This window comes from Papio anubis, chromosome 2 (genome assembly GCF_008728515.1).
Source record: "Papio anubis isolate 15944 chromosome 2, Panubis1.0, whole genome shotgun sequence".
In the NCBI taxonomy this organism is placed as follows: domain Eukaryota; kingdom Metazoa; phylum Chordata; class Mammalia; order Primates; family Cercopithecidae; genus Papio; species Papio anubis.
In genome coordinates this window covers 153,454,550-153,480,383 of record NC_044977.1, presented here as the reverse complement: position 1 = coordinate 153,480,383, position 25,834 = coordinate 153,454,550, and the positions used below count along the sequence as shown (strand labels likewise).

General features: G+C 38.4%; 1 protein-coding gene across 10 annotated transcripts in view; it reads left to right on the top strand.

Moving 5' to 3' along the window:
- The window catches only part of ARMC8 (armadillo repeat containing 8), a 113,285-nt gene that overhangs the window by 16,357 nt on the left and 71,094 nt on the right, over nucleotides 1–25,834 (top strand). For 5 of the 10 annotated variants that reach the window (XM_009201644.2, XM_021934823.2, XM_009201640.2 and 2 more), the window contains 5 exons: nucleotides 6,332–6,408; nucleotides 18,739–18,810; nucleotides 20,170–20,312; nucleotides 20,417–20,514; nucleotides 25,520–25,612. In XM_009201644.2, the coding sequence (XP_009199908.1) occupies nucleotides 6,332–6,408; nucleotides 18,739–18,810; nucleotides 20,170–20,312; nucleotides 20,417–20,514; nucleotides 25,520–25,612 (483 nt within the window). Of the gene's footprint in view, nucleotides 1–6,331; nucleotides 6,409–18,606; nucleotides 18,628–18,738; nucleotides 18,811–20,169; nucleotides 20,313–20,416; nucleotides 20,515–25,519; nucleotides 25,613–25,834 lie in introns of those variants that run through there. The other 5 variants (XM_009201642.4, XM_017955853.3, XM_021934822.2 and 2 more) reach the window with 4 other exon arrangements.

Below are 25,834 nucleotides of genomic sequence, written 5' to 3'. Positions count from 1 at the left end.
GGCTCAGTTCAGAGAGAATTCAGTTCTAAGCTCACTCATGTGGTTGTTGGCAGGTTTTAGTTCCATGCCATGTGGGCCTCTCCACAGGGCAACTCCACAGCTGATAACTAGTTTCTGTTAGAGAAAAAAGGAGGGGGCAGGGAGAACTTGGAAGTTTCTGAAATGGCATCTTATTACCTCTGCTGCATTGCATTTGCTAGAACCTACTTACTAGATCCAGTCCTCACTCAAGGCGAGGGATTGCATGAGGGCGTGAATATCAGGAGGTGGAGATCATTGGGGCCTATCACAGATAGTCACCTTAATAAAAGGAAAACTGCTTCCACATAATACTTTTCCACAATGGAGTACAACTCATTACCTGTTGCTTTTTTTGTTTTCCTGAATAAATTTACTTCAAGCATCTCCCCAGCTCTCTTATTCATGGCTGCTTCTGTGCATTTAATTGTAGCTGGAGAAAAACACAGCCATGCTGATGGGTTTCCTGTCAAATTTATAATCACAAGCCTCAGTAAGCCCCTTATTGCTCTCTGGCAGTCCTGGTACATTTTCCTGGCCCATTCAGTGTCTTATTCCTTCTCCTCTTTCTTCAAACCACTCACATTTCTTCCTCTATTTTTACTTTCCAAAAATAGAAGTAATCTGAAGAGAACTTTCACAAGCTCTCACCACCGTATCCACCCAGGCTGGAGTGCAGTGGCACGATCTTAGCTCATTGCAACCTCCGCCTTTTTGGTTCAAGTGATTCTTGTGCCTCAGCCTCCTGAGTAGCTGGGATTACAGTCACCCGCCACTACACCTGGCTATATAATTCCCTCTTGTTATTGTACTTACAAATGCTCTACTTGACTGTCCCATTCTCCCTCAGTTATTCATGAACATTGTTACAGTTCTCCCCCTCCTCATGCAGCATCAAATTTTCTTCTCTATTAAAACATTTTCATCAATGAATAAGCATGCTCTAATTTATTCTGTCTTAAAAAAATAGACTCTCCTGAGTCTGCTTCTCCATCTAGCTACTATATTTCTTTGCTCCCCTTTACTTAATTTTTCTGGTTCTTCTTTTCCCATTCTCTTGTAAACCCTCTCCAAGCAGTCTTTGGCCTCACTGTACTGCTGTTGTCAAGATCAGTGAACACCTCCATGTTCCTAAATTGAAAGATTAGATCTTAATTATCATCTTAGCTACACATCACTAGGATTGGACATAGTTGATTAGTCCGCTTTTGAAATATCCCCTTGATTTGACATCCTGGATTTCTTCACTCTACACTGGCTGCTTGTTTGACTACTCCAGAGCAGAGTCTTCAGGTCTTGTGGTATCCAGGATCACTCCCTTAGTTAATTAATTTCATTATATGCTGACAACTTCTGATTTACACATCTAGCCCATAACTTTTTCCTAAACTCCAGGCTTACATATCCACTGCCAACTTGACATCTTTACTTGGGTGTCTAATATGATTCTCAATCCTAACACGTCCACAACTGAACTTTTGATCTTCCCACTCAAATCCAAACCTCCTACCGTCTTCCTCATTTCATTAACTGGCAACTCAGTCTTTTTTTTTTTTTTTTTTTTTGAGATGAAGTCTCACTCTGTTACCCAGGCTGGAGTGCAGTGGCGTGATCTTGGCCCACTGCAACCTCCACCTCCTGAGTTCAAGTGATTCTCCTGCTTCAGCCTTCCGAGTAGCCGGGACTACAGGTATGTGCCACCATGCCTGGCTAATTTTTGTCTTTTTTTAGTAGAGACGGAGTTTCACCATCTTGGCCAGGCTGGTCTTGATCTCCTGACCTCGTGATCTGCCCGCCTCGGCCTCCTAAAGTGCTGGGATTACAGGCGTAAGCCACCATGCCCGGTGACAACTGAGTCTTTTTATGTGCTCTGGGAAATAAGTGTTACCCTTGCCTCCTTTCTTATCTTATACCCTACATCGAGTCTAACAGCTTATCCATTTTATAACTTCAGCACTTATCTGGAATCTGAATACATCTTTCACAGTGTTTGGTCTAGTCCATGCTACCATCATCTGTTAAATAATAGCATTTCTGATGATGGAAATAACCTCCTTCCTAGTTTCCCTACTTTTGTCTTGTATCCCTTCCCCTTCTCCACACGTGTCTGTTCCTAAATTGCAACCAGAGTGATTCTTTAAAAACTTAAGTCAGGGCCAGGCATTGTGGCTCACGCCTGTAATCCCAGCATTTTGGGAGGCTGAGGTGGGAGGATCGCTTGAGGTCAGGAATTTGATATCAGCCTGGGCAACAAAGTTGAGACCTTATCTCTACTAAAAATAAAACAAACAAAACATAAGATAAGTACACACATAAGACAGATCATGTGTCTATTTCCCTAAACCTTCTAGTGGTTTCCCAACTTGGACCATAAAAATCAAAATCTTAACAATGACCAACAAAGTTCTATAGCAGTGCTATCCAATAGAAAAATGTAAGCCACATGTGTAATTTAAAATTTTCTAGCAGCCAAGCTATCTAAAGTAAAAAGGAAACAAGTGAAGTTGATTTTAATGTTATTTAAACCAGTAAAGCAAAATATTATTTCAACATATCTGTGTAATAAGTTATTAATGAAATTTGTTTCAAAAATAGCAAGTCTTCAATATCTGATGTGTAGTTTATACAATTTGGATGCTAAATTTTTATTGGAAATACTGGATTCATATTTAGATGTCATAAAGTTTATAGTTGAAAATGTAGACTCATATACCCAAGTAGTTCCAAATCATTCTTAAAAGTTTAAAAATAACTGAATCCAGTATTGGTTTCTTAATTTTAATTAAAGTTTAAAATATTATCAAAATTCACTTCCTAGCCATATTTCAAATTTTAAATGCCATATGAGGCTAGAGGCTGGCTTACTGGACAGTGCAGCTCTTTACCATCTGGCCCCTGTTCTCTGCCTCATCTCCTGCTGCTCTCTCCTTTGCTCATTCTGCTCCAGCTATAATGGCCTCGTAGTCTTTGATTATGGCAGATACTTCTCATTTTAGGGCATTTGAATTTGCTGTTCTTTTTGCCTTAAAGCTCTACCCCTAGATGGGTGCACAGTCTGCTCCTTCACCTTCTTCAGGACTTCACTCAAATGTCACCTTTTTAGACATTCTTTCTCTTACCAACCCGTTTAATATCTGTACAAATTGCCTTTTCTCCCTACCTCTTCGATTTCTAGGCTGCCTTCTGAAAGAAGAGAGAAGAGCACTGGGAGGGGAGAGGTGACCTGATCTACAAGGGAAAGCAGTGAAATACCAGAATTGTCCTATACAGATAAATGAATATGTTAGACAAAAGCGTAGAGTTAGATAAGGTTGAATAAGAGATCATATCCCTTCAGCTTGCTTGCTGTCTGAGCAACTTATATGATTATTTTTGTGTATACATGACAACCCTTTCAGATATTAAGCTTCTTAAATGCGAAGCTCTGCCTTAATGTCCTCATATACCTTCTTTGGCATCTAGCATGTAACTTTGACCAAAAGGCAATGTGAAATATCCAGTTACGGGCCACCTATTGGTTAGCTTTTTGTGTTTTACGTCCTGCGGTTGCCTCTCTATCCTCTGTTCTTTTCAGTGCCAGCAACTAGTATACTTGCTGATTGTTTTCTTGTGTTGGCTTCGCGTGCCCTATGGCAATAATTGTAACATTGATTCTTTCTTTCCTTGTCCATCCTGGTACACTCTTCCTCATTTTCCAAAGCCAATTCTTGAAAGAAGCCTTCCCTGATTCCCCGGGTTTACAGATGTCCTCCCCAGTGCCGCCTTTGTGTCGTGTATACTATAATTCTTATATCCTTATAGGAAAATAATCATATAAGCATAGTAACGAGAATATGAGTTCTTGAGAACAGGGACTGTGCCTCACTAAATTTTTCTTTATTAAAGATAAATTTATTTTTAATGCTTTCCTCGGTGCATGTTATATTGAACGAACCAGGCACAGAGCAGCAAAAGAATTGCTATTAATGGGGGAAATTTATGTTAAGATACACGTCATTGAGAGGTAAGAGATGTGGAGCTATAGAGAGTAAAGGTAGAGAGAACAGTAAAATCAAAATCAGTCTCTGGAAAGGAGGATCTGAGATACTTAGAACTTTTACTATGTCAGAAAGCCGGGAAAACATATACTCAAATGGAGTGGCAAAACTTACCTGTTTGTATTATAGTAGTGCTTTTTTCAGTTCTCCTCTAGCTTTTGCTCTTCATATATTGTTTCTTGATATGTCTGTACAGTTATTTATGTCCTTACTGTACATTTGATGATCTGACAAATGAGTAAAGATCATGAGATGCCTCATTTGTAAACTGAGGGATTGGGCAGATTATTGTTGAGAGTCCCTCTAACTCAGTGATTCTGTTATTTTGAGGAAAACAGATTCTGTTAGCAGGTGCTTTAATGGTACCCTGGTGGGCACAAGAATTTTCATCACTTTTGCCTCTTTGCTTCTACTGTTTGTTCTTTATAAATGAAGTACATGCTAAAAAGCAAGCATTTGAGCTGGATGTAGTGGCACACACCTGTAGTTAAGTTACTTGGGAGGCTGAGATGGGAGCTTGAGCCCAGGAGTTTGAGATCAGCCTGGGCAAGACCGCATCTCTCTCTCTCTCTCTTTTTTTTTTTTTTTAAAAGCAGGTATTTGAGTTGCCTTTGAGGATATTTTGGTAGCAAATTCAGAATATGAAAATATGTGTTGGCTGGGCACAGTGGCTCACGCCTGTAATCCCAGCACTTTGGGAGGCCGAGAAGGGCGGATCACGAGGTCAGGAGTTCGAGACCAGCCTGGCCAACATGGTGAAACCCCATCTCTACTAAAAATACAAAAATTAGCCGGGTGTGGTGGCGCATGCCTGTAATCCCGGCTACTCAGGAGGCTGAGGCAGGAGACTTGCTTGAACCCGAGAGGTGAAGGTTGCAAGTGAGCTAAGATCGTGCCACTGCACTCTAGCCTGGGCAACAGAGCAAGACTTCCTCTCGGTGGAGGGGGGAAGAAAGTATGTGTTGACTTGGTTAACTATATTATCAGAAAACTACAGTTTGTGTAGTTGTCCAGAGTTATTTTTGGTGGCTCAAAAGTTTAAGCTGGCACTGTATCTTGGTAATTAACTCTTTTACTGATTTGGAGTTCTGAGTAAATTGGAAAAGTTATTTCTTCCTCCCTGTAATAACTTATTGCTAACAGTGGGGGAGTATATAAAGTTGTTTCAGCAGACATCAGAAAAAACAAGCAGGGGACAAAACTTTTTCTCTGATTCTTAAATATGGGTTCTTTGTTTTAAATAATGTTAAGCATCGAAAATTAAATATTAAAAAAGAGTTACCCTCCAAAATAAGTATTACAAGAAATAACACAATAGAAAAACTCCACAATACAAATGAAAAGGAGGTAAGTGTCTTCCCTTTGTACTCTTTCTAATTCTACCCACCCTTATCCAGTTCAGTTGAGACAGTTTTTGGCCTACAGATCACTCTAATTCTTAATTGTTTTCCTTCACAGAAAGTGTGACAACTCCTTTATTTGTTTTTACTTCTGCCTCCAGCAGTGAAGCTCCTCTGTGTTAGTCTAAGGATTTCCTCTTGTACCTAGACTACCCCTTACAGACTATTTCATGAAGTCCTCACTCTTCCCTGGCTGAGAGCCAGATTTTGTCCTTTAGTGTGTACTAAATTACAGAAGTAATATTCCTGTTAATCATATGTATGTGACACCCAGCAGTTAGTGAAGAAACTTAGCTTGCTGCTAAGTATATATGCTGACTTATATGCCTAGGTCTTCTGTTGGCAAAACTTCAGGGCTCACCACAAAGGTCCCACTGTCTAGCTATGTGTTTAGTGAGAACTAGGTGTCTTCTTTCTTCTCTGTCTTACTGTTTATCTTTGTCATGAGCTTTTTTTCAGACTAATAAAGTATTTACAAAAATATACTTAATATCTTCCTGATGATTCTTTTGAATGAACAAAGTTATGTGCTTTGTAATTATGTTGATTTTCCAAGCTCTCCTGCTAGTTTTAAGACATAGTAAAATGTATACCATGGACATTCTTACTTTTGAAATTGGGCATTCTTAGAAGAAAAATATTGATCTTTGACATCTTGAACTGAACACTACAGTTTCCCATTATTTTGATACCGGAGAGAGAAAAGTCACCTGCTTAAGTATCCCATATCATAAGGAGACAAAACTAAGTATTTAATATAAATTTTAATGCATCTACCTTAAGTTAAATTATCTAGTCACTTGATATTGTGGGTGATGCTGTGAATTTGTGATTTGCATGGCTTCAGATGTCATAATTTTTCCCCCCACTTTCTAGGAAGTAACAGCTAGCAGTCGCCACTATGTTGACAGGCTATTTGACCCTGATCCCCAGAAAGTTCTACAAGGTGTCATGTAAGTAGTATGTATTTAAGAGTCTATCAAAAAGTTGTTTGTTTTCATGTTTTAATCTGCCAAATATTTTAATTTTGAAAATACAGGGTTATACCTTTTTTCTTTCATTTGGCTTCTTGCTAGAAAGACTGCTTGACATTCATGACGTTTAATATTTTACTGTAAAGAATTGTCTTTTGAATAGTTGTTAACTGACATGGTTAGCTTCATTTTTTTGTAGAATGCTTGTTTCACATTAAAAAAAATGTTTTCGAATAAACCAGTAGGGTTTTTTGTTTTGTTTTTGGTTAACTCATTAACTGTCACCAAGATTGAGTCTCCTGATGATGTTTTAAATTTAGAATTTAGAAAGCTGTCAGAAAATTTAAACTCTTAATAACCTTAATGCCTTTTTTCCTCCAAAATTTCATGTTTCATGAGAGGAAACCTTTTTAAGCCACATACCAGAGGTAATTATGCTCTTAAAAAATTAAGAGAAGCAAATAGGATAAAGTTTCAGATTTATTCCCTTTCATTTGAGTTTCAGATTATCATACTGTTAGCACATTAGTTCTAAGGAGGAAGGTCTAGACTAAGGCTCATCATGGAGTTGGGAAATGTGAAGGATCCACAGGCCTGAACTGTGTCTGTGGGAAGAAAGACACAAAAAAGGGTCAAGATACGTTTGGGTAATGATGAGGGCGCCAGTGAGGGAGGCCTCATTCTTTTTCTCTAATCCCATAAGCATTGTCACCCAAATAGTACTTTAACTTGTGCTCAGCCATGGCAAGGCTAGGATGCTTTGTTTATACAAGTTTCTTCAGACTGCAGTTCTTAAAGCCTCTTTCCCCAAAGGCATTGTAGGCTTTGGAGTTGTGAATTTATAAAGGGAGGTAAGATAAAAGTCCTGAAAAACTGCTTGGCTATTCAAATTGAGCTGCAAGGGAAGGTGAGAAGCTGGTTAGGATCTACCCGAGATACTTGACACTTTACTTTTACGGCCTCTCAGTTTACAAAAAACCGTGGTGTTTCTAGTGTTCTCATTATGTTAACTTTGTCTTTGTCCCCTTAAGCAGGAGACTTTATAATTATTTAATCACTCCTTTTTAGACTAGTTTAATTATTACGAGGAAAAATGTTTTATTAAATCCATCTATTAAATAAATCATTTTGGGTTGTACCTACACACACAAGTTAGTCAAGGGGGCAGGTTTAACTTAACACTCTTCCTTGGACAGATACTCTCCACATGCAACCAGATAGCTCTGTATATAGATAATTCTAAATATTACTTAAAATTTCTCAATAAATAGTTGAGAATGTTAGACTTATTAAGTGTTCAATAAATGGTATTAAAAGATGATATCACTGCTACCATGTTTAGGGGAAAGCTAAGTTTAGTAATCAAGGATTCTGTGTGATAGACTTGTAGAATTCTCTATCTGATATGAGTAGCTGATTCGAATGTTGTCACTTTGAGAAATTTTTTACTTACCAAAGAACACTGTAGTTTTTCAAAAATTGATAAAATACCAAACGATAAAAGTGGGAAAGATAGAATTATGACCAAGCAGCTAAAATGTAGTTTGATAGTCTTAGTGTCTTTTGAAAAACTACCAGTCTGAGACCTAATTAGCTGTCAGGTAGGCATAAAGAAATGTTTGTGTGAAGGAATGGTAGAGTAGAAAGAGCATGGGCTTTGGAGTTGGACAACAGTGGATTGAATTCCTGATACCGACATTTTCTAGTATGGTCCCTTGCTAGCTGTTTGCTTGGACAAGCTTTGTAATTTCATTGAGCCTCAATTTTATCATCTGTAAAGATAAGATAACACTGCCCATATTGCCAAGTTGATGTGAGAATTAAATCAGAATTATAAAATTCAATGTCTGATACATTGTGGATCATTTGGCACTTAGGTGGTTAGTTGTTATTAGCCCCAATTTAAAACAACTTAAAAAAGATAATTCTCCTCAAAGAAGAGAAAGGGGGAAAAAAACAGAGGAGACAGTTCAAACTAAAGTAGAAGTGAGAGGGGGACTAAAATTCCTGACTCAGACAGGAGAATGTGAGTGATAACACATTGTAGTAAACGTGATTGCTACTTAAAATACTAAAATCTGTTTATAGTTTGAAGGGGACAGATCACCCAATATTTTTTCACTTTATTTCAGAGTAATACTGATCTTATGGAGATATGTGTAGTGTGATTTGATAAAGCTTCCTTTTCTCCAGATAGAAATATTTATTCTTTATGATTTCTTTCTTAAACTTTGTCACTGTCTGAAAATTAATTGTACGTGGTCAAGAGAATGAAAAGTGAATTATTTTCAACATTATCTGTCTTTAATTTTTTTTTTTTTTTTTTTTTTGAGGCGGAGTTTCACTCTTGTTGCCCAGGCTGGAGTGCGATGGCGCGATCTCGGCTCACTGCAACCTCCACCTCCAGGGTTCAAGTGATTCTCCTGCCTCAGCCTCCCGAGTAGCTGGGATTACAGGCGCCCACCACCACGCTCGGCTAATTTTGTATTTTTAGTAGAGACGAGGTTTCTCCATGTTGGTCAGGCTGGTCTCAAACTCCCTACCTCAGGTGATCCACCTGCCACGGCTTCCCAGAGTGCTGGGATTACAGACACGAGACACTGCCCAACCGAAGTAATCTTGTTTAATACAATATGTATAGAAAAAGGGAATGAAAATGATATTTAGGAAAAGAGAGTTGACCAATTTTTTGATTTTTATATACCTCACTGTCATCATTAAGTCACACAGAGACCATTACTAGACCAAAATTGGTAGGTAGAAAGATGGGCACAGAGTATAAACAACCAAAGGTAGCCTATTAATTTTAGGGAAGGAAAAGGTAGAGGCTGAAATATCATTAAGTCCAAAATACTTAATTGAAGGGACATAAAATAATTGACAAAAATTGTAGCTTTGACTACAAGCTAACCAGAGTTTTATTTTTCTGCCTCTATTAAGTTTGATTTTTCTCAGTAAATGTTATGAACATATACGAGGCATGGTGGAAGGCATGTGTAGTAACAGTTGCTTGGGAGGCTGAGTCGGGAAGATTGCTGGAGCCTAGAGTTCAAATCCTGCCTGGGCAACACAGTGAGACCCTATCTTGAAGATAGATAAGATTGTGAACATGTATAACATACTAGCAGGTAAAGCAAAATCAGATTAAAGATGAATAATGATTCTTCATCATAGTCCACAGCTAATCTACTAGCTGAGTTAGAGCTATAGCTCTACCCAAAAATATGGGGAACTTCTTTGTAGATAGCTCACATCACAGTGGACCATTTTACCTAGTCAGTGAGTATGCCTTGTTGAAAAATAACATTAAGCATCAGAACTGCTTAATTTTCAATTGTTGAAGAATGTGGAGTTACCTAGAGATAACTTTGATAGTAGCACAATAGTTAGCAGAAACTTGAATGGTCCTGTTGTGTAAAAGGTTTGAATACAAAATCAGGTCCTTATCTCTAAAAGAGCAAAATTCCATGTGCATAACTGAATAGGTAAGATATGAGCTGAAAGAAGAGGGAAGTCACTGTGTGGGTCATAAACTGTAGCCTTTGCAACTACAACAGAGAGTAGGTATGTCCGTTAAACTACCCTGCATTGCAAATTCTGAGCTTCCTGTAATACGGAGATCTGCATGTGACTTAAAAAATTGCAGGACCTTTTTTGGTGAAGTTATTATAGTATCGGTTCCACCATGTAAAATCTCATACTTGAAGAAGAATAACTGTTCATATGATTTTGTAAATCATGAGTGAAAGCTACTTAAACACTGTTTTTTTTTTTTTTTTTTTTTTTTTTTTTAAACATAACAAAATTAGAGCACTTGATCTGGTTTTCATGTTAGTGAATTTCAATGAAAAGATTAACAGAGGCCAGGCGTGGTGGCCCATGCCTGTAATCCCAGTACTGTGGGGAGGCCAAGGTGAGCGGATCACTTGAACCCAGGAGTTCCAGCTTGGAAAACATGGTGAAACCTGTCTCTACAAAAATAAAAATTAAAAAATTAGCCAGGCATGGTGGTACATGCCTGTAGTCCCCACTACTTGCAAGGCTGAAGTAGGAGGATCCCTTGAGCCCAGGAGGTGGAGGTTGTTGCAGTGAGCCGAGATTATGCCACTGCACTCCAGCCTGTGTGACAGAGTTGTTTTTGTTTTGTTTTGTTTTGTTTTGTTTTGTTTTAAAAAAAAAAAAAAAAGGTTAGCAGATATCTCTACATGGCCCTTTGTTGATATTGCTATGTTGAAGAGCAAAAGTTGATATAAGCCAGTGTAGCTAGCTTTGTAGTTTCAGAGTTTAATAGAATTAGAAAGCTCGACTAGACCTCTGGTGAATTTAGTCAGGCACTTGTGGATGCTGCAGAATCATGTGATTTTTTTTTCCCCCCACCAAGAATCCACTTCTAAAGTGTCTTCTGAAGCATTTTAATGTACTGATGATATGAGTTTATTTTGGTAATGATTATTTAATTCTCTTAGCTCCAGGAAATTTTGTATCTCTGGTTTCAGTAGAATGTAGACAGGTTCCATTTTCTTGAGTGAGCTAAAGATAAGAGTTCCCATAAAATGAATTTATAATTCCGTAAAATGAAAAAGCCTTTGGGTTTTGAGAACTTTTAAGTTAAAGGGTTAAGTTTTAGAATAATTGAAAGGAAGTATTCCAAAAAAACATTAAAAAAATTTCTCCTCCTAATACATTTAATCAGTTTGTTTTGTTTTGAGATGGAGTCTCGCTCTGTCACCCAGGCTGCAGTGCAGCAACGTGATCTGAACTCACTGCAACCTTTGCCTCCTGGGTTCAAGCAGTTCTGCCTCAGCTTCCTGAGTAGCTAGGATTACAGGTGCCCGCCACCATGCACAACTAATTTTTGTATTTTTAGTAGAGACAGGGTTTCGCCCTGTTAGCCAGGCGGGGCTGTTCTCGAACTCCTGACCTCAAGTGATCCTCCCACCTCGGCCTCTCAAAGTGTTGGGATTACTGTGCCCCCCCAGTCTTAATCAGTTATTTTTGAGGGTTATGGGTAAACATACACAAAAGTGACCTTAATACCAAATGTGATAGAGTGGTCTGCGTCTTACTTGTTTAAAACTATATATTCTGAGACAGAATTTGGTCAGAGAATTCGGTAGGCAGGATTATCCAGGAATGATTAAATCAAATTAACATAGTCTTTACTTGCAGACAGATAAGCTGTTTGTATACGTATGTCTATGTGATACTAACTTTGAACATCAATACTATATATTTGTATGCATATGTGTATATATCTTTTCTTTTCTTTTCTTTTCTTTTTTTTTTTTTTGAGACAGAGTCTCACTCTGTCACCCAGGCTGGAGTGCAGTGGCGTGGTCTTGGCTCAATGCAGCCTCTGCCTCCTGTGTTCAAGTGATTCTCCTGCCTCAGCCTCCTGAGTAGGTGGGACTGCATGCACGTGCCACCACGCTCGGCTAATTTTTTGTATTTTTAGTAGAGACGGGGTTTCACCGTGTTAATCAGGATGGTCTCGATCTCCTGACCTCATGATCCACCTGCCTCGGCCTCTGAAAGTGCTGAGATTATAAGCATGAGCCACCGTGCCCGGCATATATATCTTTTCAAATGTATAAAACACTTAACTGTATGCTGCCATATTGTTCCATACAGTTCTAACACATTTTTTATGTTCTTTGGAATGATTAACTATATTTAAAGTGTTAATATCTACCAAAATATTTTGGTAGATTTTACTCTTCATTTTTGGAGAATGTAAGGTGATTTGTAATCATACATTGATAAAACAGAGTTAAATACATTAAATATCCTAATTTTGGAGCCAGCATTTAATTTTCAAAATTATGTATTCACTTGTTATTAAGAAACCATAAAATGCTATGGAAAGAAGATTAAATATTTACAGTAAACTTTTCATGGTGTTTTTAAAATTTTTTTTTTTTGGAGATGGAGTCTTGCTCTGTCATCCAGGCTGGAGTGCAATGGCGCAATCTCGGCTCACTGCAACCTCTGCCTCCCAGGTTCAAGTAGTTCTCCTGCTTCAGCCTCCTGAGTAGCTGGGATTACAGGTGCACGCTTACCATGCCAATTTTTTTTAGTAGAGGTTTCTATGTTGGCTAGGCTGGTCTTTTTGAGACGGGAGTTCGGCTTGTCGCCCCAGGCTGGAGTGCAGTGGCCGGATCTCAGCTCAGTGCAAGCTCCGCCTCCCGGGTTCACGCCATTCTCCTGCCTCAGCCTCCCGAGTAGCTGGGACTACAGGCGCACGCCACCTTGCCTGGCTAGTTTTTTGTATTTTTTCGTAGAGACGGGGTTTCACCCTGTTAGCCAGGATGGTCTCGATCTCCTGACCTCGTGATCCACCCGTCTCGGCCTCCCAAAGTGCTGGGATTACAGGCTTGAGCCACCGCACCCGGCCTGCCAGGCTGGTCTTGAACTCCTGACCTTGTGATCTGCCTGCCTCGGCCTTCCAAAGTGCTGCTTTTCATGGTTTTATACAGATCAGAACTATATCTGAAACTACATATATTCCAAAAATCTACATCACAGAGTAATTTGTTTATAAGAATGAACTAAATTACAGTCAATTCTGTTTTTTCAGTTTATACATGTAGTTGATATTCAGTAAATGCCTAAGTTGATTTGAGCTGAATTTTGCTATAAATTTTCCAAGTGCCTCTTGAATCAAAGCCTTATGATAAAAATAACTTTAATTTGAATAATAGATCATCATTAGCTAATTCCTAAAATTGGCAATTCAGTAATGACAATGGAATTAATTGTCATATAACTTTAGTTGGAATATGAATATACCTCATTCCTTAACCATGTATGATAATAGAAAAGTTACCATACTTGTATGTCTGGATGTTAATTCTCCAAAAAATGTCATGATAATTACAATTATAGGGACAGAGCAGTGTGTATGTTTGTGATTCTCACAGTCCAAATAATGTAAGTTGTTTACCATGTTGCCCTTATTCTAGTTACCCACAAATATGTGTTTTTTTCCCTTATTTTACAAATGAATGTTTTATAAACAGCAAGTTTTCATAAGTAGATTAAACTTTATACTCAGATTATAGTTTTCAGTATCCAGTGCGGTTTTGGGCTACTTTATACTAGTTAGACCAGAAATAAATACAGAGTATTCCAAATATGAAGCAGAAAAGAGCTGCCTTCAGGTACGTGAAAAGTAATACTGGTTCAAAATGAAAATATAGTCATGCACTACGCAATGATGTTTCAGTTAAAGACAGTTAAAGTCAGTGACCCGGTAAGAATATAATACTGTATTTTGTATTTAAATATGCTTAGATACACATTACCTACCATTGTGTTACAGTTGCCTGCATTATTCAGTACGGTAACATGCTGTACATGTTTGCAGCCTACGAGCAATAAACTATACCATATAGTATAAGTGTGTAGTAGGCTATACCATCTAGTTGGTGTAAGTACAGCCTATGATGTTCACACAGGGACAAAGTTGCCTAATGATGCATTTCTCGGAACATATCCCCGTCGTCAAACAACATGTCCTCGTCGTTAAGTGAAGCATGACTGTAATTGATTTTTAGCTTGAGTCTCCAGTCTTCAATACTTTTAAAGATAATTTTGTTTTTAGGTGATATTAGGTTTTCAGTTAAAATGTATGCTATTTTTGACCGTTTAGAAATAAATATATTCATACTTGATTGACTGAAATTGTTTTTCCAGCAGGTCTAGATCCTTTTTTTTTTTTTTTTTTTTTTTTTTTTACTTTTTCTGTAATTTTAATAGCAACTTACAGCGCTTTTTGTCTTGGTTTTCATCACCCTTATAATGTTCTAATTTAGACATATGCTGTGGTAGGCACTGTACATTTTAATATTCAAGCCCTTTTTCTCTGCCACACTAAAAATCTCTTTGAGAGCAAAGAAAGTAAAGTAGAAAGTTTAACCTCCATGTAAATGTGGGAGCTTATCAAGTCCATTTATTAGCATGCAAATTTAAGATTCTAGCCAGATTTTAGCTGAAAATCTTTCTCAACAAGTGCATGTTTGTAACATCTTAATATTGACTACTTTTCTCCCACTCCCGAAAAGTGGGATATCCCTAAGGCTTATTTATTCTTATCTCACCTCAAAGATAATTCAGTGTGTACAAAGTCAGAATCAATCCTTGTCTTGTTAAGAGATTTCTTCTCTAAGCTTTCTGTTGTTTCCTTCACCCATGTGCCCAGACATGAAGTAGTCCCTCAAGACATGTCACGTAACACATTTTTGTACCTATTAAATCATCTTGTTAACTGCTTCCTCAAAATGACCTTTGTATTAATGATTCCTTTGGCTGCTCCACTAATCAGTTTTGTATAACCAGATACCTAGATGGATTGATTAATTCCTTCAACAAACATTTATTGAGTGCCTGCCTAGTACCAAGCATTGTGCTAGTATGGGGGTATATAAAGGTGAATAATGTAGTCAGTGCTCTGGAGGGTCCAAAAATCTAATGAAATAGTCAAATAACTAAAGAGACCATCCATGATAGTTTACCTGGTGAATGCTATTTTAAAGATAAGAATAGGAGATCTGGAGATCACAAGGGGGGCATCAGCCACTTAATTGTCCCTCTTAACTAGTATTATAAGCTTTCCATTCCATTTCACATTCAGCTTATTTTCCTTAGTCACTGCTTCCTTCATGTCCCTTCTGTGATCAGAAATATGATTGCTCCTCAATCCATCTCCCTTTAGTTTGTCTCATCTCCCTATCATTTTTCTAACTTTATGTTCCATGCCACTCTAAAGCGAACTTGTTTTTCAATTCAGGCTCCTTGTAGTGCCCCAGGAACATGCCATTTTCATTTCCAATATGGTCTTGTATGAACGATTTCTCCTTTTGCCCTCCCATCTGCTTGTCCAAGTTCTATTTTCTAAGGTTTATCTTAGTTCTTAACCATTGCTCAAAACCTTTTAAGCTTATTGAGCATCTACTTTTCTTGACCTTATAAACACTCAGTTTATAATTTAGTACTGACTTACATTGATAGTGTTGTTTTTGCCACTCCAAGGATATTGTGAGCTCCTCAGACCAGGCATCCCATTGTGTGATACTTTCATATGCTTTATAGAGACTAGCACAATGCTGAGCTCAAAAACTAGTTGTTGAATTTCAGTAGAAGTAAGTAGAGCATTTTCCCCAACATTAAAAGTTAGTGGGCATGAGATGACATTCTTTTGGTCTGCAGGGAAAGGGTGTCTGACTAAAAGTTAGAAACACTTTTGTTTTGTATAAAAATGTAACATTAAAACACAGAAGGAAAAAGATGATGAATTTACTGAATTCATTTGTCTTTTCCATTGGTTCGTTGTCAATGCCTGATGTCCTGGTGGTAATGGAAAAAACAGTTGGCATAAAAGACATGGGTTGAGACTGGCTCTGTCATTTAATATTGGGTTCTGAAAAACCCCAATCCTGAGTTGTAGCTTTCTCCTCTGTAAAATGGAGTTAATATTACTCAAGGTTATGATGAAGATGAAATTAAGTAGTGGATATGGAATGCTTTGTAAATTTGAAGGTAATATAGAAATCTGGGATAGTGTTGTGTTCCCATCTTGGACGATAGCTGTGAATTTGCATTTTACAAAAATAATGGATATCTAGAATCACTATAATTAATGATCTGCTGACAGTAACTTCTCCGATATTTCCAGGTGAGATTGGCTTTCTTGCCTCTGAAGAGGAGATAGACTTTTATCCTAACAAAGTGATGATTGTATTATGATAGAGGGCAACTAGGAGGGACACCTAACCCTGACCTGGGAGTTTCAGGGCATGCTTCCTGGAGGAAGTGACACTCAGACCTGAAGGATGAGTAAAGCTAGCCAGAGGAAAGTATGAGGGAGGGGATAAGGAGATGACAGAGAAAGAATAACTGCACTCTGGGAACTGAAAGAAGTTTCATCTAGATGGCTGAATGTTGTCATCTGAAATTGATTCCTTAATCCTGTTAATTAATCCTTTTGATTTTAATTCTTCATAGAAGTGATCTACTAGCATTCCTTTATAGCAACAATTGAATAGAATTTATTAACATCGTTTTTTCTTATCTAGCACAGGTATATTTACTTACTAAAACCAGAGCGAGAATCTTTTTCTTTAGACATTGTTCCATTTTATTGTGTTCTCTTTAGGTGACATTTCCTCTATTGCCATCAGTTACCTCCTTCATGTCCTTTTTGTAAAACTATTAAGAGAATTAGAAAATTTGGGTTGTAGAGGTTTTTGTTTGCTCTTGTCTATAAAAACATGGCATGGTTTCAGATGTTGGGAATGGGTTCATTTGGTAATGTTAGGGACCCCTCATTTCTGCTTAATTAAGAAGAATGGAGAGGAAAAACTGTGGAAATATTAGGGTTGGGAGTTCTGGAATAGAAAGCACTCAGAATGGCACTTAGCCTACACAGACTCTAGACGGGCTGGACAAATGAATGTGCTGCATTAGTATAGGCAGAACACATTAAGAGAAAGGGAGATGATGAAAGTAAACAACAAGCTGGTAGGTTAAGGTCCATATGCTGATAATTATGAACTAAAGCCTCTAAAGAAAACAGGCCTCCATGAGGATGCAGGAGCTTAGAAATACAATCTCTTACTAACTTTAACTTTGCTAATTGAGCCTTTGATATCATATAGCTTTATATTCATGTGTCAGAACTTGCTAACAACCTCAGTAAACTTCATTCAGTTCAGTCCCATAAACAACAACAAAAAAATTGCTACTTATTTCTTGAAAACCATATAGAAGATCTGAGGGATACTTTACAGAGGGATAGGTCAGGCCTTGAAAAAAAGCCGTACCCTCAGGCACTGAGCTAATGGAAGAAAAACCAGACATTCTCAGTATTTGGCTCGACTTGTAAAAATGCCATTCAGAAACTTCTAGGGAAAATCTGCTTTTAACACATCACTAGTTGTGGCAGTATTTTTCTGCAATGATCAAAAAAGGCAATTGGAGACAAGGATTAATTGTTACCAGGTTCTTTAACGCCAGTAAATATGATTGGTGTTAGAAATATATGCTGACTCTAACATTTATTTGTTGATTTTTTTTTTTTTTTTTTTTTTTGGAGATGGAGTCTCGCTCTGGCGCCCAGACTGGAGTGCAGTCTGATCTCTGCTCACTGTAACCTCTACCTCCCTGGCTGAAGTGATCCTCCCACCTTAGCCCCCCAAGTAGCTGGGACTACAAGTGCATGCCACCACAACTGGCTAATTTTTGTATTATTTGTAGAGATGGAGTTTCACCATGTTGTTCAGTCTGGTCTCAAACTCCTGAGTTCAAGCAATCTGCCTGCCTAGACCGCCCAAAGAGCTGGGATTACAGGTGTAAGTCAGCACGCCCAGCTGGGGAAGTATTTTTTAAAGATTTTATTGGTAGTACTGGGTTTATTTTGAGCTATTTATTTTTTCTCTACATTTCCTTTTGAACCAACCACAAATTTGTGAGCCAATTGATCAGTGGTAGAGGTTCTCTTATTGTGGAATAGAGTTTTGCTCCTGGTGAAGTATAGTACTCTGTGTAGCTAGAATAAAAAATACCTGAATATCTGAGAAATGTAAAAGATTTTTTGTTATTTTTTTAATCTCCTTAAGAGATAATTTTGCTTAAGCAAAAACAGTAACAATGTATTATGTTGTTTCTAAGCAATTTAAAAATATTATATAACAACAGCCCAAAAAATGAATGGGAAAATGGAAATACATATGTGAGGCTCTTAAAATACATATGCAATGGGCTAATATCACTTGAAGACTGACTGTGATAACTTAAAAGATGCATTGGAAAACAACAAAGGAGTACAGTTAGTAAGACAACAAAGCAGATAAAATGAAATTATAAGAAATAAAACATAAAGACATCAAGAAAAAAAGAAAAAAGTGAACAACGTGTGATCCTTGAAACAAGGAGATAATGTTCTGTGGGGTGTATTTTGTTGTTGTTGTTGTTTGTTTAACTCACTCCCTACTCCCAGAGCTGAGTGGGAAAGTGGCCTACATTCCTTTATATCCAGAGAATTGGTAGGTACCCTTTTTAAAAGAACTCAATTCTGTACTGGAAGTATTTTGCCGGTACTCAGGATATCTCTCACTTTCTACAATACTTGCCTGTTTTACAGCCCCCACGTTCACTCTGCACCTATCTCTATCCCTTCGTTAGTACTTTAGGTGAAAAAAGGTTAGTGCTTTTACTTTGTCAAATCTGAGATATTGCATAATGAAGTAGAATGATCTTTGATTTTTTCAGTGCTATCTCAACATACTTTATTTTTTTTTCCCCTTAATTCAGAGACATGAAAAATGCTGTAATTGGAAACAACAAGCAGAAAGCCAATCTCATTGTTTTAGGAGCTGTTCCAAGGTATGTTTGCTGTCTCACCCCTTTCTTGCCATTCATACTAATTTCTAATGTATTTCTTACTTTCAATAATAGAACCCATTTTTTCCTGTATTGTCTATTTAATTCTTAAAATAAATCCTATTTTTAAAAATAAGCGTAAGTATTTACACCATCTCTAAGGAAAAAAATTATAAAGTAACAGAGAATGTAATAAGAAGTGAATGTGTTAATACTTGGAAGACCTTTGACCTGACGATAAAAGGGTTTGTTAGGTACATACGCAATGTACAGCAGCCTAATACTTTCTTCTCCATTTCCTTAGAGCCTTGGCAGTTTTTTGTGTGAGTTGGTAATTTATTAGGAGTCTTAAGACCTTGTTGAAGTTAAAGGAAAAAAACCCTGCTTGATTTTTAATCCAGTTTCATTTTAACAATTTGCTGTTTTTTAAGTTAATGTAGGAAGTTTAGGAAGTTTAATTTCTTCTTTTGGTGACCTAATAGGCTTCCTTTAGGCAGGCAATGACAGTTATGTAGCTTCCTCTTTACTTTTGCTCCTCAGAGCTAGTTTTCTGTGCTATTGCTGTTAGCTTTTCATTCAGAATTATTTATTATTTTGTTTCTTTTTCCTCCTTATTTTCTGGTTTTGAAACAGAATTAATGGTTTAAATGTTTTAACTCACCACCCTCAAATGTATACTTTAGTAACTGTAAAGCTGTCAGCAGCCTTTCTTAGGGGATTTATGTTTGGTATATATAAATAGTACTTTATGGAGCATGAGGGTCCTATCTTAGAACATAAGGTAGATGGTTATAAGTGGAGAAAGGTTAGGGTTTGGGGAGTATTTGTTTGGCAAGCTGGGCTGGAGTGGAAATGAGAGGATGTCTTCATTTTCCAAATGAGAAGTGGAGAAAGAAGAAATTTCTCTTGCTTGAGGAACTGCACAAGGGCTCTGAATATTCCCTCTAGGCTCGATCTCTACAAACTCTGCACCACTGCTCTGGATTCAGAGCAGTATTGTTTGTAGTTTGAATTTAAGATCTGGCAGCACATGGCATTGAGTCTTCATATTTTGGAGACCCAACAGGAAGTGGTAGATGACGTGGACTCGATGATGCTGTTTCTACAGAGACCACTTGTAGACAACTTTCAGATTTACACTTTTTATAAACCCTGAGAATAGATAGTTCTTGTTTTCAAAACCTCTTCTAGATTTTTCCAGATGTTTCTTTAATTAGCAGATGAGATAAACAAATGACCATTTGATTCATATAAACTCAACCAACCGTATTTTTAGTATGTGGACCACATAGCCTTTTTTGGTCATATTGAGTCTTGTTTACATTTTTTAGTCTCTTTGTTTATTAATTTCCTTCTTTTTAGATTGTTGTATTTGCTTCAGCAAGAAACCTCAAGCACAGAGCTGAAAACTGAATGTGCAGTGGTGTTGGGAAGTCTTGCTATGGGTACTGAAAACAATGTCAAGTCTCTACTGGACTGTCATATTATCCCTGCCTTATTGCAAGGTACGTAGGGAAACCATTTTTGCTCAAGTAAGGCTGAGAATCAGTTTGCAGTGCTTTAAATACTGGTTGAAAGGATTAGTCCTAAATCTAGTTTCTGTTAATAGGACTACTGTCCCCAGACCTGAAGTTTATTGAAGCTTGCCTCCGATGCCTGCGTACCATCTTCACCAGTCCTGTCACTCCAGAGGAGCTACTGTATACAGTGAGTTTTAGATGTATTTGAGACATTAGTTACATTTCACTAACAGCCTACTCCTAATTTGCTTAGCATCTTCAGACTCATCCTAACTGTATTATGTAAAAAAGTCTCAGTTGGGCATGGTGGCTCACACCTGTAATCCCAGTGCTTTGGGAGGCTGAGGTGGGAGGATTGCTTGAGGCCAGGAGTTCAAGACAAACCAGAATGACATAACAAGACTCCATTTCTCTCTTTTTTTTTTTTTTTGAGTTGGAGTCTCGCTCTGTTGCCCAGGCTAGAGTGCAGTGGCACGATCTCGGCTCACTGCAACCTCCACTCCCCTCCAGGTTTAAGCAATTCTCTGCCTCAGCCTCCGGAGTAGCTGGGATTACAAGTGTGTGCCACCATGCCTGGCTAATTTTTTGTATTTTTAGTAGAGATGGGGTTTCACCATCTTGGCCAGGCTGGTCTTGAACTCCTGACCTCATGATCCACCCACCTCAGCCTCCCAAAGTGCTGGGATTACAGGTGTGATCCACCGTGCCTGGCAACAAGACTCCATCTCTACAAGAAAAAAATAAAAATAAATTAGCCTGGTGCAGTGGTGCATGCCTATAGTCCTAGCTACTCATGAGACTGCAGTGGAAGGATTGCGTGAGCCTAGGAGTTTGAGGTTATAGTAAACTATGATGGTGCCCCCTGCACCTCAGCCTAGGCGACAGAGTGAAATCCTGTCACTAAAAATAAAAAACGATAAAAGTCTCAGCTGGGTATGGTGGCTCACGCCTGTAATCCTAGCAGTTTAGGAGTTCAAGGTGGATATATTACCTGAGGCCAGGAGTTCGAGACCAGCCTGGCCAACATGGTGAAACTCCCATTTCTATTAAAACTGCAAAAATTAACCAGGCATGGTGGCACATGCCTGCAATGCCAGCTACTGGGGAGGCTGAGCCATGAAAATCACTTGAACCCAGGAGGAGACGTTGCAGTGATCTGAGATCACACCACCCTACTCCAGCCTGGGCGACAGGGCAGACTCCGTCTCTAAATAAGTACATGAATAAAGTTCTTGCTTATTTCCAAATATCAGATGCTCTCAGCTTTGCAAGAAAGTGAAAGACGGTCTCAGACTTTGAGGAATTTACAAGCTATTTTTAAAAAGACCCATTTTTATCTCTCTGTATGTAGAACTTAAGAGAAGTTTATTTTACGCTAGATGAATGGTAGGGAGTTCAGCTGACTTTCAGTTGAAATCCAGCAGAGTAGGCTTTGCAGAGAAGCTAAAATTTAATCTGGGTTTTGAATAATGGATAAGACTTAGAGAAGTGGAGAGGAAGGCATGAGACACTGTGCTTGGCCCAAATTCTTTTCTTCTGGCTTTTTTTTTTTTTTTTTGGAGACGGAGTCTCTCACCCAGGGTGGAGTGCAGTGGAGGAATCTTGGCCCTGCAACCTCTGCCTCCTGAGTTCAAGTGATTCTCCTGCCTCAGCCTCTGAAAGTACTGGGATTACAGGCGTGTGAGCCACTGCGCCCGGCCTCTTCTAGCTATTTTTCAATATACAATAGATTATTGTAAATTACAGTCACTTTACATGGGGCTTTCTTACTGATAATTAGGCCAATGTTTTTAAACACTCTTATTCACAGTTCACAGCAAGAAGCATATTTTCCCCTGCCTCACTATACATGTCAATTTGTATATGTGTGTGTATATGTGTGCATGTATGTATGTGTAGGTGAAAGAATCCTAAGACAAGTTTCATGACATATTTCCACAGATGTAATGCCTTCTGGTTTCTATGCCATCATTTTTCATTCTTTAAAAAAATGGTGGTTGTGATTATCTGAGCTAACACAACGAATCATATTGTCAGATTATACACACAGGAGTCAGAGATCTTATCCAGAATCAGGCTTTATAAATGTTTCAAGACTATAAGTAATCAAGAGGAAGAGGCAAAGCAAGCATGGAGAGGAGACATGTCACATGGCTGCCTAGTCTGTCCTTCCTACATCAGACACATACTCTTCTGGCCCTTAATGATACATAAGGTGGTCAGTAGGTGAGATTTATGGGTCACCTCACACAGTAGGGAGCACCTACAGTATGAAACATATATATATATATTTTTTTAATTTAATTTAATTTAATTTAATTTTGAGATGGAGTCTTGCACTGTTGCCCAGGTTGGAGTGCAGTGGCTCGATCTCGACTCACTGCAACCTCCACCTCCCAGGTTTAAGCAATTCTCCTGCCTTAGCCTCCCAGGTAGGTGGGATTACAGATGTGCACCACCATGCCCGGCTAATTTTTTTTTGTATTTTTAGTAGAGACGGGGTTTCACCATGTTGGCCAGGCTGGTCTCGAACTCCTGACCTCCGCCTGCCTAAGCCTCCAAAGTGTTGGGATTACAGGCATGAGCCGCCGCTCCTGGCCTAATGTCTTTATTTTATACCTCATGGTTTTATGTGACATTCTTCAGGGAGTCATGCCTCATAAATCTATAGAGTGTTTGAGGTTGCACTAGAATTATGTGGTGGGCTTGTTAAACAGGGATTGCTAGACTCCACCTCCAGTTTCTGATCCAGTGAGTCTTGGGTGTGGCCTGAGAATTTGCATTTCTGACAAATTTCCAAGTAACTTAGATGCTGCTGCTCTCAAAGTTCTTTCTTTGAGAACTGCTGGTTTACTGTAAACATCCTGCTCAAAGGATCCCATAGAGGACTTAGTAAATATCAATTTATTTTCCTGTAGTTCATATTGTAATGTTTGCAAAGAGAGTAAGCCAGTCACCTGTCTCTTTTACCCTGGAAGTTTCTCACCTACCCTCAATCCCATAATAAGGGGAGAAGTTGGTCCTGGCCAACTATTTAAACTCCTTCCATCTTACTCTCTAAACTGATTCATGACCTACTAATGGATCCTGGTGCACAATTTGGAAAATTCTGGTCTATGCCAGCTGTTTTACATGAGAAAATTGAGACCCAGGGAGGTTAAATTTAGAGTATCTAAATTATGAACCATCTCAATTTTGTGCCTCAAATATTTTATGCCTCAGAGACAGTGGAGAATTTGTGAAGAGTTGGATTGGGGAATAACTAGCAATAGTGTTTCCGTGTAATTAACTGACTTCCGTGAGTTGGAGTGTGTAGAGGCCAGCTGTTTGAACAACTCAGGCAGTAGAATAGGAGAATGGGGTAGGTAGTCCAGTAAAAAAACAGCAGGATTTCTAATTTGAAATCGTGTTTATCAGATGGGTGATTTTGGGCAAATTTTGTATGTAATAATTGTTATTTGCCTTATTTAATAATCTGTAAACTGTGGATATATAGACACAATTGACAGAAAGGGGGCAGATGTGAAGAAATGAGATGAGGGCTATTGTGACTAAGGGAAAGTGAGGAATGTGAGAACATTAGAGAAAAGGAAGGAGGTGGACATAGCTTTAGGAGCCCAATAGAGGCTTTTTAATCTACCTCTGTTTGCCTTTTCTATCTTAGCTGCTACCTACTTCACTGTCCTCTGCCAGTGAAACCCCAATTCACCTTCCCCCACTTGACATTTTCCTTTTCTTTCTGTGCACTTCGTATCTGACTTTCTTTGAAGTTTTCTAAGTTTTCCATTTTGTTTTTAAACTACTTGTGTAAACACAAAGGGTTACACTAACAAATGGGGGAGATATTCTACTTGTAGGGAATCAGCAGCCTTCTGTTTTCCTACTTGGCTTTTATGTATCTTGGGCATTCTTTTTTTTTCCCGAGGAAAATCCCAAATCTTGTTCCTCCCAACAAGGGTGTTCTTTTAAGTTTTTTTCTTTGCCCTCTGTTGTCTCTGGTGAGGATCCTCAAAGTATGGTCTGTGGACCAGTGGCATCAGCCTCATTTGGAAGCTGACTCTTAGGATCCTACCCCAAACCTACAGTATCAGAGTCTGTACATTAAGGACATCTCCTGGGAATTTGCATGCACATTCCTTCTTGAGAAGCATAGCTCTTGTGATGTCATTGATTAGGAAGCTTGAGCTGAGTCTCCTTTTTTATCTGTAGTTCCAGCCAAATACCTTTCAACTTTTAATTCCTTCTGCATTCTTTCGTTGGTTGTTTTTGTTTTTGTTTTCTGAGACAGAGTCTTGCTCTGTCACCCAGGCTGGAGTGCAGTGGCGTAATCTCACTGCAACCCCCGCCTCTCCGGTCCAAGTGATTCTTGTGTCTCAGCCTCTCAAGTAGCTGGGATTACAGGCATGCACCATGACGGCCGGCTAATTTTTGTATTTTTGGTAGAGACAGAGTTTTGCTATATTGGTCAGGCTGGTCCCAAACTCCTGACCTCAGGTGATCTGCCCGCCTCGGCCTCCTAAAGTGCTGGGATTACAGGCATGAGCCACCGCTCCTGGCCTGCATCCTAAATAAAAGGAAATTCTTGGAGAGACTTGCAGCAGAGTGGGTTATTTTCTCTTTTTCTGTGCTACTACATAGGTTGTTAAGTGTCAGCAATAGGCAGAGAGTGGGCTGTACCTGAGAAGCTGCCAATCATGTAAATTGTCTCGTCTTGTACAGATTGAAAATAGCTAACTGCAGTCTCTATGCGAGATTGTTAGTAGTTACTGGTGCTTAACGTTTTGGAGATCAAAATTTTCAAATTTCATTTTTATACAAAAATTCTTCCTTATAAACTATTTACTAGTGCATAATGTACTAGTTACCTCACATTTTGGTTTCAGAACTGATTTCTGTCACGTCTTATTGAAATGATTTTATCATGAGGATGTAGGCAATTTTTGAGAGAGTTATTGAGAATTTCCTGTTCCCGTATTTTGCTATCAAGGATGAATATTGAAGCCTTTTTCTTTGTTGTTGACCTAGACAATTTTCATGGCCACATTGCTTTTGTTTTGCACTGTGCCTTAAGGAGACTTGATTTACTGTCATTAAGATAAGAGGTTTGACTACCTTTTCGTGGAAATATTTTGTGTTTTATCAAACGTACTCATGGTGCCTGAGTTTCTTGTTGCTGTGTTCTCCTTCCCCAGGATGCCACAGTGATACCACACCTCATGGCACTGCTTAGCAGGTCCCGCTATACCCAGGAGTACATCTGTCAGATCTTCTCACACTGCTGTAAAGTAAGAACCAGAATAAATATTATCTATAATGTAAAATCTTGTATACTCTCCCAGAGGTAATCTATACATATATAAGTAGACCTATGTGTGTGTGTATATATATATGTTTGTATATTTAAACACAAATGACAGCATATCATACATACATACTGTTCACTTGACATATCTCTAAGGCTCTCCCCCATTCTTTTTTTTTTTTTTTTTTTAACAGTGCATAGTATT